This window comes from Erythrolamprus reginae, chromosome 5, assembly GCF_031021105.1.
Source record: "Erythrolamprus reginae isolate rEryReg1 chromosome 5, rEryReg1.hap1, whole genome shotgun sequence".
Taxonomy (NCBI): domain Eukaryota; kingdom Metazoa; phylum Chordata; class Lepidosauria; order Squamata; family Dipsadidae; genus Erythrolamprus; species Erythrolamprus reginae.
Genome location: NC_091954.1, coordinates 62,159,910 through 62,173,690, shown reverse-complemented (window position 1 = coordinate 62,173,690; position 13,781 = coordinate 62,159,910). Strand labels below are relative to the sequence as shown.

At 38.5% G+C, this 13,781-nt stretch overlaps 1 protein-coding gene across 1 annotated transcript in view; it reads left to right on the top strand.

Moving 5' to 3' along the window:
- Nucleotides 1–1,196: 1,196 nt before the first annotated feature.
- Nucleotides 1,197–13,781, top strand: part of LOC139167804 (VPS10 domain-containing receptor SorCS3-like) — a 624,967-nt gene continuing 612,382 nt past the window's right edge. The window contains exon 1 of the mRNA XM_070752751.1: nucleotides 1,197–1,979. Within this exon, the coding sequence (XP_070608852.1) occupies nucleotides 1,197–1,979 (783 nt within the window). The remainder of the gene's footprint in view (nucleotides 1,980–13,781) is intronic.

Sequence of the window (13,781 nt, the reverse complement as noted above, 5' to 3'; positions counted from 1 at the left end):
AGTGGTCCAAAGGCAACCGTTGGGGATGGGGTGGGGGTTTAAGGGATTAGGACTAGCAGGCAGTGGAACTCTCTCCAAGGAAGGCTACTACACCCTCATACAAATGGGAGGCTAAAGCCCCTAGTTCTCAAGATGGTCTGCTTCCAAGTAAACGCGATGGCACTGCCTACCTGCCTGCCCACCCGCCCAGCTTGAGAAGAGTCGGTCCACGAGAATAAACCAGTTCTTTCTATGGCTGCCCTTACAAGTTCCCAAATCTAGAAGGGAGATCCTGCGCCTGCTACTATTGATCCGTCGGGGTGACTTCCGATCCAACTGGAATAGATTAGTGCCACTCGCGCTGTTGCCCTCTCCCGCTCCTCTCCGCTGTTAGCGCTCACCCTTGCACACGCACAAATCCCCGCCCGTTGCTTCAATGGCTACTGCTGAGATTTGTCAGCGGTGCGGAGGAAGCGCAGGCGACCCTTTTTCTAACGGTTGGAAAATCCCCGAGAGGAACAGGAGGGGGGGGGGGAGACCTTTCGCTCGGCGGCGGCATTGGCCGCTCGCTTCCTCTTCTCCCCGCCAGGAAAGCGAGGAGAAAATCCCCGGCGTGGTCCTCCTTTCGGCTTCTCTCGTCTGCTGTTGTTGTTTTCCTGCCCACGCGCGCCAGTGTAGTTTCCTTACACTCGCCCTGTTAAGCACCGAGGCAGCCGTTCGGGCGCGCACACACCGCCGGATTCCGCTGGAAGTACAGCGTGGTTGGTGAATTGCTGGTGTATTTCATCCGTGGCGTTTGGCTCGGGAGTAGCAGCTCCTCCCCTTGGTGGTGCTATCCTCTTTCTTGATCAAATCCTCGAACGTGAACAGTTTCGCTGAAAAGCACGTTTTTTTACAAAAAAGAAAAAAGAAAAGAAAAGAAAGAAAAAAGGAAAGAGAAAAATCCAGCAACAGTGAAAGAAGAGAATCCAACTACAGGACTTTTGGGTTTTGTTATTTTTTCTAAAGGGGAAAAAAACCCCAACCCCAGCCCTCCCCCAAAGGAAATCCTTGTATCTCTATCTCAGAGGTTGGGGGGGGGGAAAGAAAAAGGTAGAAGAAGAAAGCTTTGGCTGCAAAATAATAATAACCTGCTGGTCGCTGCATCCCCTTCCCTCCCTCCCGCTTAGAAAGGACCCCCACCCCTCCCACCATACATATCCAACTCTCTGCAAGGCATGGAGAGAGGGGCTGGCTGGTCCTCTGGCTGCTGCGTCGCTTGGATCGCCTCGGCATGGCTTTTATTCGGCGCTGGGTTGTTCGTCGGGGCTGAGGTAACTTGCAGGTCTTGTTTCCGGGCGTCCTTATCGCCCACATCTTGCCGGGTGAAGCTGCTGCAGCTGCCGTCGCCGCTGGAGGTTCCTCGGGGAGCGAAACTCGGGCCAAGCGGCGGCAAAGATGGGGAAACCCTGCAGGAGGATCCCCGCGGAGGATGGGGCGAAGCAGGAGAGGCCGCGGAGGAGGAAGCGACGGGAGCGCCCCGAAAGGATCACGACCCGCCGAGGGCTCAAGGCACCGCGCCCGCGACTCCCGGGGAAGCCACCGGCGGACCCCCAAAGGGAACCGAGAGGACGCGCCGGAGCCCCGACCTCGGTGGCTCTCGTCAACTCGGGAATGGGCCGAAGGGCAGGGGAAGCGCCTCGCCTTCCGTGCAACAGATGCCCGGAGGAGCGTCTGTCGGGGGATCTCCGGGCGGCAGCCCCAGAGCGCGGAGGAGCAGCGAGGATTGGCAACCTTTCGGGCCGGACCGTCGCGGGGCAGAAGGAGGGAGTTGGGACGCCTCCTCTCCGGACGGCCAGAGAGCCCGAACTCCCGGCAGGGGCTCCAAAGAGGAAGGGCGGCTGGGCAAACTGCGCGGGGGCGGAGGCGAAGAGTTGAAACTATCCAGCACGACCTTTGCCCTGAACGGAGACTCGGCCCACAACCAGGCGATGGTGCACTGGTCCGGTTACAACAGCAGTGTAAGTCGATGAACCGGGCAGAGGGGTGGAGGGTGTGTGTGTGTGTGTGTGTGTAGGGTAAGGGGTGGGTGGGTTCCTCTCTCAGCTGCAAACCCGGCAGACCTTCACAGGGGGCTTCCCGGTCTTCTCCCCGGTGCAAAACTTTCTGGCTGTGTCAGACGCTGGGCTAGTTGGCGAGAGAAACGCGCGCCAAGGTGTCAGTCTTTTTTTTTTGATAAAGGGGCCACGGAGCAGTAGCTTTATCAGCACCACGGAGAGGGAAGCCGGGGCTATTTTTTTAAATATCCGCGGTTATAAAGGCTGACTGTGGGCCGCTGGAGGAAAGTTAGATCAAGCGGCGTGTTTCAAGCGGTGGTTTTCCCCACCCCGCTTCTCCTTTGCTTTTTTTTTTTGGTTTTAAACTACTATTGCGTTCGGAAGAGAATGGTGCCTGTTGCTTGACTTACAATGCAGTCACACCGTTGATTTTCTCTCCTCCCGTTTGTAATAGGGGGTGGGGGAATGGAGGGGGAGAAGATGCTTCAAGTGGCACTGCGCTGAAAAATGAGTAATGAGGAGTGGGAGCGAGAGAGAAGGACGGTGGCCTTCGCTGTTGTTCAGAACCTGGCATTTGATTTATTAAAAAGTGATGCACCCCCACCCCCTTCCTCCTTTCCATATAAGGAAGGAAGCAAACACTATAGAAGGTTGCTTTCAAACTACTTGGTGGAAATCAACTTTCCCTTATCTGCAGAAGGAACACATTTCTACATTTATAAATGCATAAACGTATATAAACGCCACAGATGAGTCTAGTCATTCATATGTACAATAACACATACACATATATTGTATATTGAGTAGAATATCTCTAAAAATTTCCTTTAGATTATTCATTGAGAATCTTTCTCTGTTTTTCCTCCCCTAAGCTCAGTTTTATCAAAAGGTGGCGCCCTTGAAATCTGATTTGAGTAGCTGTGCGGGTGGATGGAGCAATATAACATGCCATGAATTTGCTGGTGGATGGAGCAATGAAAGGGACATTGTTAAGTTAGAAACACAACTAGCTAGAGTCTGGGTTTATAATCCTTGTAGGACAACCATAGGAAGAATGTTCAATTTTCTCTTAAAATTTATGTAGAAATGTCAGTTCTCCTATAAAATCTTGGCAGGAGATAGGATTTTATTTGGAGGCTTGGACACAACCTGTTGTAGACAATGTGCTCCTTATTTCCTTTTTGTTTTTGCATGTACTGTAGTCAGCTGTAGAACATATATGAGTTTGAAAATTCAATATTCACCTACAGATTCAAATTCTGTATTCCCAGCTCACTAATTGGTCATTTATTTTTCATGCTTTAAGGATGTGATGGTTTATGTCCACCAAAATAGCTGATCAGTGATATTGATATTCTGTGTGAATTTTGAATTCCTAATATAAGACTTCAGAATACTTTCAATGCTTTTGAAAAGGAGACACCCCCCCCGTGCACATTTTAAAACACTTATTATATAGTATAATTCTCAGTATAAAATTAAGTGATTTTCAGTGGTTGTAGTTGCATTGTATAATATAAAAAAATGCAATGAAGCAATATAGAAATAGTACATTGCAGTAGCATTCTGATGTCTTTGATAATTCAAGTGGAAATATCTGCTAGCAAAGAAGTCACATTTCATAGATGAAATAGATTATTTTGGTGTTTGCATGAAGGGAAAACAAGTAAGCCATTAATAAATAAATTATATCCATCTATGATTTCAATAAGGAGAGGCTGAGAATTTGGGATTTCCCCCCTCCTTACTCCTAGGAGAAAGCATAACATTATATTTACGATTAATTGACTATATTTTTTGAAAAGCTAGGCTGCATTTCCCTGTAGTTCAGTTTGACTGAAAAAAGGCAAAGTTACCAGGAGGAAAAAGGGGAAAAAACTAACAAAAGCCATACTCACTGATGAAGCCTGGCTCCTTTTTCTTGTCGGCTGCAGCCTTTCCTCTCCCCTGTTTGGTAAGTAGGAGGAGGTCAGCCAATTGGTTTAAAATGGTGATTTAGCTCAAATTAGATCTCAAAACCATCGTATACTTTACCACAAGACTTTATTGTCTTCCACAGTTGGGAACACATATCCTGAACTCTTTGAGGACAATGGAATACAAAGATGTGTGTCTTCATATTTCATACTTCTGGTTATGTCATGCTGTCTGGAGCAGCCCAACGTTCACTACTGAATATACTGATGTGACACACACTACGTGTATTAGCATGTACCCACACCTTCTTTCTGTTTCTAAAAGTTTGACTCATTAGTGCTTGGCTTTTGGAAGTCTCCTCTCTGGAATAAATATACTGCCCCCCCCCCCAATTGTTGATAAAAACATCTGAGCTGAATTTAGAAAATAGGGTCAAGAAATTCATGGTGAAATTTTAAAAAGTAGAAAAAAGACAATGAAAAATAGTTTTCCTTGTTAGACAATATACACTGCTCAAAAATTTAAAGGGAACACTCAAATAGCACATTCTAGATATGAATGAATGAAATATTCTCATTGAATACTTTGTCCTGTACAAAGTTGAATGTGCTGACAAAAAAATGAAATTGATTGTCAGTCAGTGTTGCTTCCTAAGTGGACAGTTTGATTTCACAGAAGTTTGATTTACTTGGAGTTATATTCTGTTGTTGTTCCCTTTATTTTTTTGAGCAGTATATTTTGAAAGCAAATTAAAAGACATTTACATATTAATCTGGGAATGTGGATAAATGATACTGTTTATGAATTTATAGATGATTTATATGCATCAGTAAGATTAATTCACAGGCATCCCACTTCCTTTGTATAGACATTCAGCTATGAAATTTTGGCAATATGAATATGCAATCCACAACAATGTCTTGTGTGGAATGTATCCATACATCCAATCTAAATGATATGCACTTCTGGATAGAACAATGTACCGATTGACTCTTCCAGTATTGTGTCGGATTTTAATTCCCATGATTCTCAGCCTGTCTTTGATCAAATTGGAATTATAGAAGTTGGTCCATCATATCTGGAAAGCTATAAAAAAGTAGAGGGAGTCAGTTTGTAGGTGTATATATTTGTCTGTGTATGTACATGCTACCATCTTCATGAATATCACTAATATATTGCTATTTTTTTCTATTTAAGTGGAACATAAAGGGATTTTCATTTACTATTTGTGTATTCCTCTCCTTATTTCAAGTTTGCCTTTTGCTTTCTTCTCCTTTTGGACTAGCCTATCTTGTTCATCAACTTTCAATTTTGTCCTTAACAGTTGTTCTCATTGTAAAGCCTTTTAATTTCATTTCAGTGGCATTCTTCTATTTTTTTAAAAATTAAATCTGTGCTAATGCTACAACAAGTACCTGGGCTCTTCTAGCTATCTATTGTACCTATTATGTGTCTCATATCCACATTGGATTCCTGACCTGTATAATTGGCGTGGAAAAAATAACATTCAGTTTTCATCATTTAGTATCATATGCTCATGGTTCAAAGTATTACTGGTGTGTGTGTGTGTACGTGTGCACACAGACAAAACACACACACACACACACAGAGAGAGAGAGAGTCTTTCAAGGATGGAAGGTTTTGGTTTTTTAAAAATCCAGATAGAGATGCTGATTTTCTAACCAGTCCTATCTAATAATCTATAGCTGGATTTTGTGTGGTTCCTTGCGACCACGTGCTTTAAATCTCCAATTTGCAGTTGTTTGGTCTTCCGTTTCCACTGCATATGTAACTATCCTGTTCCTGGGTCCTTCCTTTCGTCCAGAAGAGGTGCTACCATTTGCTTCCTTACTAGCTTATGATACTTACAAATTTCTGTTTTGACATTATTAAAAAACAATGATGTGGAATGCAAGTCAACACAAAATCAGCATTGTGTGATTTGCTTGAAGCAGAGCAAAAGAATATTATGGAAAGTGATTCTTAATTTTAAATTATGAAAGAGAAAAATAAGATCCTGTCTTATGAACCCAAAACAATGAGTTGAATAAATATTGGGATAATTAATTACAATGGGTTGTGTAACCTGTGCCCTTAGCTTTTCTATGGTTTTGAAATCAGATATCTATCTATACTTTGCTGACTGAAGGAAAAGAGAGAGAAGGCTTTGGGTATGTTCATCCATTTTTGGTTTATTTATTAATTTATAAAAATTTATATGCCCCTCATCTCATGATTCAGTCCCTACACTTTGCTTATTTAGATTATTGTGTTGTGCAACACCATGAATTCTCCTGACTCTCCCATTCTCCCTTTGACTATATTAGAGGTCTGAGCAAAGAGGAAAACAAAGTTTTGTTAGAAGCTGCATGGCATCAGAAGGCAGGATAAGAAGCAATGAATGGATACTAATCAAAGAGAGGAATAACTTAAAATTAAGGAGAAATTTCCTGACAGTGAGAACAATTAATCAGTGTAATAGCTTGCCTTCAGAAGTTGTTGATACTCCATCACTGGAGGCTTTTAAGAAGAGACTGGACAGAGATGCTGGCTTGCAGTTAAGCCCACAACCACAAGGCTCTGAGAAGCTGGTGGCAGCTGCTGCGGCTATTCATCTGGTTCCGAGGGGGGAGGTCTGAGAGTGCATGTGCAACCCCAGGATATAAGTTTGCCTTCTGGAGCCCTGCTATTGATGCTGCTGCCCCCTTTTAACTCCAGAGAAGCAGTAGCTGTGTCTCCACCTCGGAAGGCAAATGTCCATTGCGTCCACAATGGACAGCAAACTCCAGCTGCTCCCTGGACCGGATGCCATTTACCAAGATTTTCCCATGAACCACCAACATTTTCTCACAGACCACCAGGCTTATTTTTAAAAGACTGCTTTATTACTGTTCTAGACAACTTAACAAAATGAAAAAACATTTTTTAAAGTCAATGCTTGATCTGAAGAGGCCCAGTGCTATTGTATCAAAGAATAATGTATACTTCAAGAAAGCCACATCAATTTTAACAGCATCTGTACAAGTATAATCTGAAATGTAACAGTGTCCTGTTTTTGTATTAAGATAAGGTAGCTGAGTTAAACCTTGACATAGTTAAGTTTGGAGTAGATCTATTTAAATAATTGGGAGGAGTTTGTGTGACTACATTTAAGAAAACTTTCTGGCGTTAATATACTGCCATAATGTGCATTTCTCCAACTCTTTGCTATTTCTATGGGTCAGGCACACATGCACAGAAATACACAGCCAACAGCATATATCATATGTGCTGTTTGCTGGGAGGCAACCTAAAGTGCGTCTTATACTCCAGTGCATATTATACTTTGAAAAATTTATAAAATATCATGTACAAAATCATTAAACATCATAGGAAGTGTGAAAAAGGAAATACAATTTAAACACCTCATCCACACACAAGTATGGTATAAAATACAAAGATTCATACCCTCACCTACCAAGAAGCAATAATTAAAAAATACTAATTTCTGCTCCACAATAGCCTGGGTTAACAGTGGATACGTCTACTGGTCCTGCAAAAGAGGCAGCAGTAACCTGATCCCGAGTGGTTTAAGATTTTGTACATTAATCAAATACTAATATTGAGTCCACGGAGATGGGCGTTATACAAATCCAATAAGTAAGTAAGTAAGTAAGTAAGTAAGTAAGTAAGTAAGTAAGTAAGTAAGTAAGTAAGTAAGTAAGTAAATAAATACATAAATACATAAATAAATATATAAATACATAAATACTTATTTCTTAAAATAATATATAATAAAAATATGCTACCTAATGTAAAAATAAGTACTAATTTTGGGTGTCACAGACCCAGCATAATTTATGTATGACACCATGACTCCCCAGTCTTTGTAGTAATAACATCTGACATAACATGTGTAGAACATACTACTGTAATTCAATCATTTGTTTATCAATACATTTATTACCATGGCAATTTTCTTTTTCTGTCCAAGGTGAGGAGATAAAATTGTTTTCTATGATATACACGAATAAATGAAATAATTTTGCATTAGGCTTTTAATACTATGTTCTATCTGTTTATGCTACATGTATTTATTTCTATAAATTGAAGCTTTGTTTCAAAAATCAAATGTGCGTGGAATAGAGGAATTGAAACCATCCAATAGAATTGGGATTGGGACCTTTATGCAGTCTCAAATTTTACACATTGCAAAGCTGTAAATTGTACAATGATATATATTTCCAGACTTCGTAGGCAGGTCCATTAGAAGAAAATATATTTTCAAAAGGATCCTGAATAACTGTACTTTGAAACAGGTCTTTTACAGATATGACTGCCAGGGTATGCATGAACAGATAAGGGAGACTGAAGTTCTAGCAGGCATAGATATTTTCTTTGTCATCTTTTCACAGGAAGAGTTGCTAACTGATCTACATTGCATTGTGGAATGTTGTCAGAATAAAAATACATCCTGTTCTTCTTCCTCTAAGATTTAAATGACAAGTCATTGGAAGCAATCATGTAATTATGTATGTCATTCTTTACATGTTCCACAAAGGAAGATGTGGTTGTTATATAATAAGAGTATGTCAAAGAGGGGACCAACTTATTCTTCAAAGCACCTGAAGGCAGGTCAAGAAGCAATGGATGGAAACTAATCAAAGACACAAACAACCTAGAACTAAGAAGAAATTTCCTGACAGATGGGAAAAATAATCAATGGAAGGACTTGCTCCCAGAAATTGTGGATGCTCCAACAGTAGAAGTTTTAAAGAAGGTATTGGACAACCACTTGTCTGATGGAGGTTGGACCAGAAAACTGCAACAATCCCTTCCAACTCTGTTTTTTCTGTTGTTCTGTTATTCTGTCAAGAGTACAGGATGAGGACTAGAGGAACTGGATTCTAATCCTCTGAAAGCTGTCAAGTAAGGAAATCCTGATATAGAGTATATTGAGGATGTATCATTTTATGGAATGTTCTACCAAATGAAATCTATGCAACCTTAATGTAGGGAGCCTTTTACTTGGTATTTTCCATATTATATAATTTTCCAGGGATTAATTTAAATTGAACTCTGACAGTGTGTTAGTAATGACTATTGTTTGCAACATTTCATCTCAATGAAGATTCTTAGTCATACAGGTAGTTGTCTGAAAGTTGAGTCATAGCAATTAGACTTTTTTGGGGGAAATGTTTTGCTGGTTATCCAAGTAGTTTGTTCATTCTGAATAAGTTGGTTAGGGGATCTCATACATGTACTCCAGTGAGGATTTGCACATATACACACACATTATTTTTAATTGTAAAATGTTTGCTTAGTAAGATACTGTTCAGACGAGTTTAGAGTAAATCACATAACTGAGTTCTTTTGTGGATAAAAATAAGCAATAATTGAAATAAACTACTGTATATTGTAATTTACCATGAACTTTTAAGGTCTTACAACATAATGCCTTTTTAAAAAAAGTCTACAAGTACTTACTTATAGGAAAGATTCACTGAAAATCTCCAGAATAAGACAAATTAGGGCTGCTTTCTTTGCTGGGTTCCAAAAAATGCAGCAACTACTATTTTTGTGTGTTCTATAAAAGGTTGAGTCCTCATGGCTTTACCTCTGTGTGGTTAAGATTGTTTTTTTATTCTTTGTGTTAATTGCATACTGTAAGTATTATATATATATACAATTATCCAGGAAAATAAGTAATTAATTATATACATGCATCTGGAGGGCTTGCGAGAAACCCAAACAGTAATTAATTGTTCATTGTTCATGTTTGTTTGATACTTTAAGCTCAGAGAACAGAAGCATATCTTGATTAAACAGAGGAAAATAGAAGGCTTTTACTGAATAAAATGACGAAGAAGCATTCTCCTTTTTTGTTTTTCTCCCTGTAATAATTATTAGAAATGTGGATGGCCATGTTTGCTAAATTGCTAAAGTATAAATTGTCAATCAGATGCTGTTATTTACTGCTCACTTCAGCAAATTGCAGGTTAGGTGTCTTATGGGGCTATAATGTATGACAGGTGTTTTTTAATTAAGGCCCTTAACAATGCAGGATGTGGCAGGGGAAAATAATTATTTTTAATACATAGATCTGCTGAGAGAAGCTCTTTTTAGCCAGGATGGAGTGGGGAGACCTTTACATTTGCACCACTTGTGTTTGTGGGGGAGGGAGGGAAGGGGAATTGTTCTGCAGGAAAACAGTTTTATGCATATTTACATGAAAGTAAACCCTACTTCCATGGAGCTTACAATTAGGAAAGTAAGTAAAGAATTGTGGGCAAAGGGCCTTTGTTGAGGATTTTCTTCTATAAGGTTAATTAGAAAAATATTCATCAGGATTAATAGTTTGGCAGATAGAATTAGATACAGGGATTATGCAAGTACTGTTACATAGAACACTGGATCCTGTGTGCTATCATTGCATGAATTCTGCTCACATTGCATGCTTATCTTTTTTAATTAACAATGATTTGTTTACTAAGCTAAAGTGGCCATATTTGCACTACACAACACGTGAATATAGTCATGCCACACTCATTGGATTTATCCAAAATAATATACTATAATGGAGTTTGCTGATTTTGATTTAACAAAGCATATGATTATGACTGTTCTATGATTATTTCCATTCCTGGTTAACAGGTTGGGAGTTCGGATAGCTTCAATACACCTGGAAGGAAGAATATAGGAGAAGACTTGTCTATAGGATTAATCTTGTCCTAGGTTCCTTTTGTGTGTGTACATTAAACAACCTAGTATTTTAGGCAGGAAGTGTATGTTCCCATTGCTAGTCCTGCTGTTAAACGTAGGATGGGGGTCCAATTAACTCTAAAGCAAGTTAAGACTTCTGCCTTGTATTGCATAAACTTCTGTTGGGAAAGATCAACCTCTAACAATCCGAGTCTTCTTATAAAAGTAGACATCATTGAACTGACATTCTCCATCAAATTTGTGGTCTTTTCTCACAGAGGCCTTGTGGTCTTTTCTCACATTACTGCAGGTGCATAAAGAAGTCCACCAATGTTCCAGTAGATGGTATTCAGAGGCATCGATAATTTATGTGAATTGATTAAGTCTTTTTTGATGCTGACGTCATAAGATGTGCTTTCTTAACAGTAGCAGTAGCATTGCTATTAAAACAAAACAGCAACAAACAAACAAATGGAAGGAATGATGAATTCATTTGGGATTCAGCTGCAATGGGGAAAGTTGAAGACTACTGGCTATACAAAGAAAGAAAGGACATTCACATGTGCTTTTCTTGTTTCTCTCATACACATTCATGAGTGCCAAAATCTACTCTCAGGAATTTCATCAAAATTCTTCTCTCCTTTGAAAGAATCTCCAATACTAAATTTTATTTTATCAAACCAAATACTGTAAGAGTTGATAGAAAAAAAAAATAAGGGGGGTTTCATTATTTAGTTCTGTATAATTCTTCCATATCTGGAAGATTGGAAACTAGGTCATAGGCAGTTTGTAGAAAGAGCTAGTAAAAAATAGGAGATTCTCATTGCAATCCAATTTACCGTATTTTTGGAGTATAAGACCACCTTTTCCACCAATAGAGGCTGAAAATTTGGGTGCGTCTTATAGTCTAAATGTAGCTTTTTTGAAGGTCCCCCCCCCCAGCCCTAATGAGGTACTAACAATGTTCCAGGATTTCTTCATTGCTACTCCAAAGAAGTATTTTTCCAGCCCTAAGTCTTTGCAGGCTTGTTTTCATTACTATTTCCTCCGAAGAACATTTTTTTTCAGCCCTAACCAGGGGATAAAATAATGTGCTGAAGCTGACCATACTAAGGACACTAACCAGATGAATACCTAGTAGGTAGATTTTTTTCCTCCTATTTTCCTCCCCCAAAACGGTGTCTTATACTTCAGTGTATCTTATACTCCTAAAAATATGGTATTTGTATATTCCTCTAACATGCCCAACTCTCACTTCTCTATATAAATGTGAAACATGCTGTTAAACACAACCATCTTTGCTTGTTGAGAAATTTTGTTTCTCACACCAGACCGCATAGTATTCACTGTGTAGTTTAATCTCTCTTTTCCCATGTTCCTGTCCTTAGTAAACATCTATGTGTGCACATATATTTATCTACTTGCTTTAGTTTTTTGGCATTTATGTTTAGCATTCTATTTTTACTCAATTTTCTGTGTATTATGTGTATTACCTTAGTCCTTCATATTAAATTATCTCTTTGTTACATCATACTTCTCTAGCATTTCATGTTTTAGCCAAGGAGCTGGAATCATCTGCATAAAAAGTGCATTAATGTTAAAGGTTGCAACCAAACATCATCAAAAAGAATTATGTGTAAATGTATCTATTTATATTTGATAATCAAGGCATAACAAGTTCTTCCTTTACTCCCTATTCAGTATTTAACTATTCACTAAGTATTGGATTTATCTACCTATCACATAGCTTTACTTTCATCATATAGTATTTATAACCATTTGTCTGAAGTGGTGTAGGGTTTCCTGCCTAGGCAGGGGTTTGGACTAGAAGACCTCCAAAGTCTCTTGGTATTTTAAATTCTGAATATGTTCGGCAGCCACATACTAAACCTTCCACAGTTACTTTAGCATGTGCTTTCTCTGAATCAACATGTTTTCTTTTTCACATTCATATATTTCTTTTTCTTTTTTTAATAAACTTTATTAATTTTTCATAAAAAAAGACAAAACACACATTTAACATAAAATTGGGGTTGCAATTTCCCCACTTATTCTAGAAGTCAAATTTCCATACAGAAAAAATAATACATTATCAATACTTTAAATCAACTTATTACTTTAAATGAAAAGAAGAAATTTTGTTTAACCTTATATAAAAGAACCTTCATATATAAACTAAATAGAACACAAAATTTAAGTCATAACGATACTTCTACAATTCTCACATAAGTTTTACTTTTACTTCTTATTATTATTTATCCATATACTGTATACACTTTATTCCAAATCACATAAAATTCTGATTCCTCTTGGTCTTTTAACCGTCTTGTCATCATATCCATTTCAGCGTAATCTAATATTTTCTTAATAACCTCTTCTTCTTCGGGAATATTTTCCCCTTTCCAATTTTGCGCATATACTATCCTGGCCGCTGTCAAAGTATGAATAACTAAATGCAAAATATCTTTCGTATATTTCTGTTTAGTTATACCCAATAAGTAAAATTCCGGGGGGTTTTCTATCCACATTCATATATTTCTTAGCGACTTGCTTAAAGATTAAATTTTGATCTGTGTTGTATAATATGCTGAAGCTGACCATACTAAGGACACTAACCAGATGAATCTCCCCTTGCCTATGTAGTTTTATGTATGGTATGTTTGTATGTGTTCTGTCTGGGTCCCTGAGGAGCCTCAGGCTGAATCACAACAGTATGTATACTTTTTATATAATGGGGTTTTTAGGTTTTTTAATGTAAAATTGTTATTTTAGACTTTGATATTAGATTTGTCATTGTATATTGTTTTTTATTACTGTTGTGAGCCGCCCCAAGTCTGCGGAGAGGGGCAGCATACAAATCTAATTAATAATAATAATAATAATAATAATAATAATAATAATAATAATAATAATGCATATCCCAGATTATGATCATTTTCTCCTTTGTCTGTTATATATAATTTTTTATTGAAGAGTTTTTAAAAGTTAAAAGATAAACACAAAAAATATAGAAGAAACATAAGAAAGAAAAAGTGGGAAAAAAGTGGGGGAAAATAGAAAAGAAAAGCAAAAGCAAAAAAATACATAAAGGAGCAAGTTCTGTTTTTCTTTATACCAGTCATGGGTGTATACTTAATATATTCCCTCTTCAAAACTACCTAATATGGT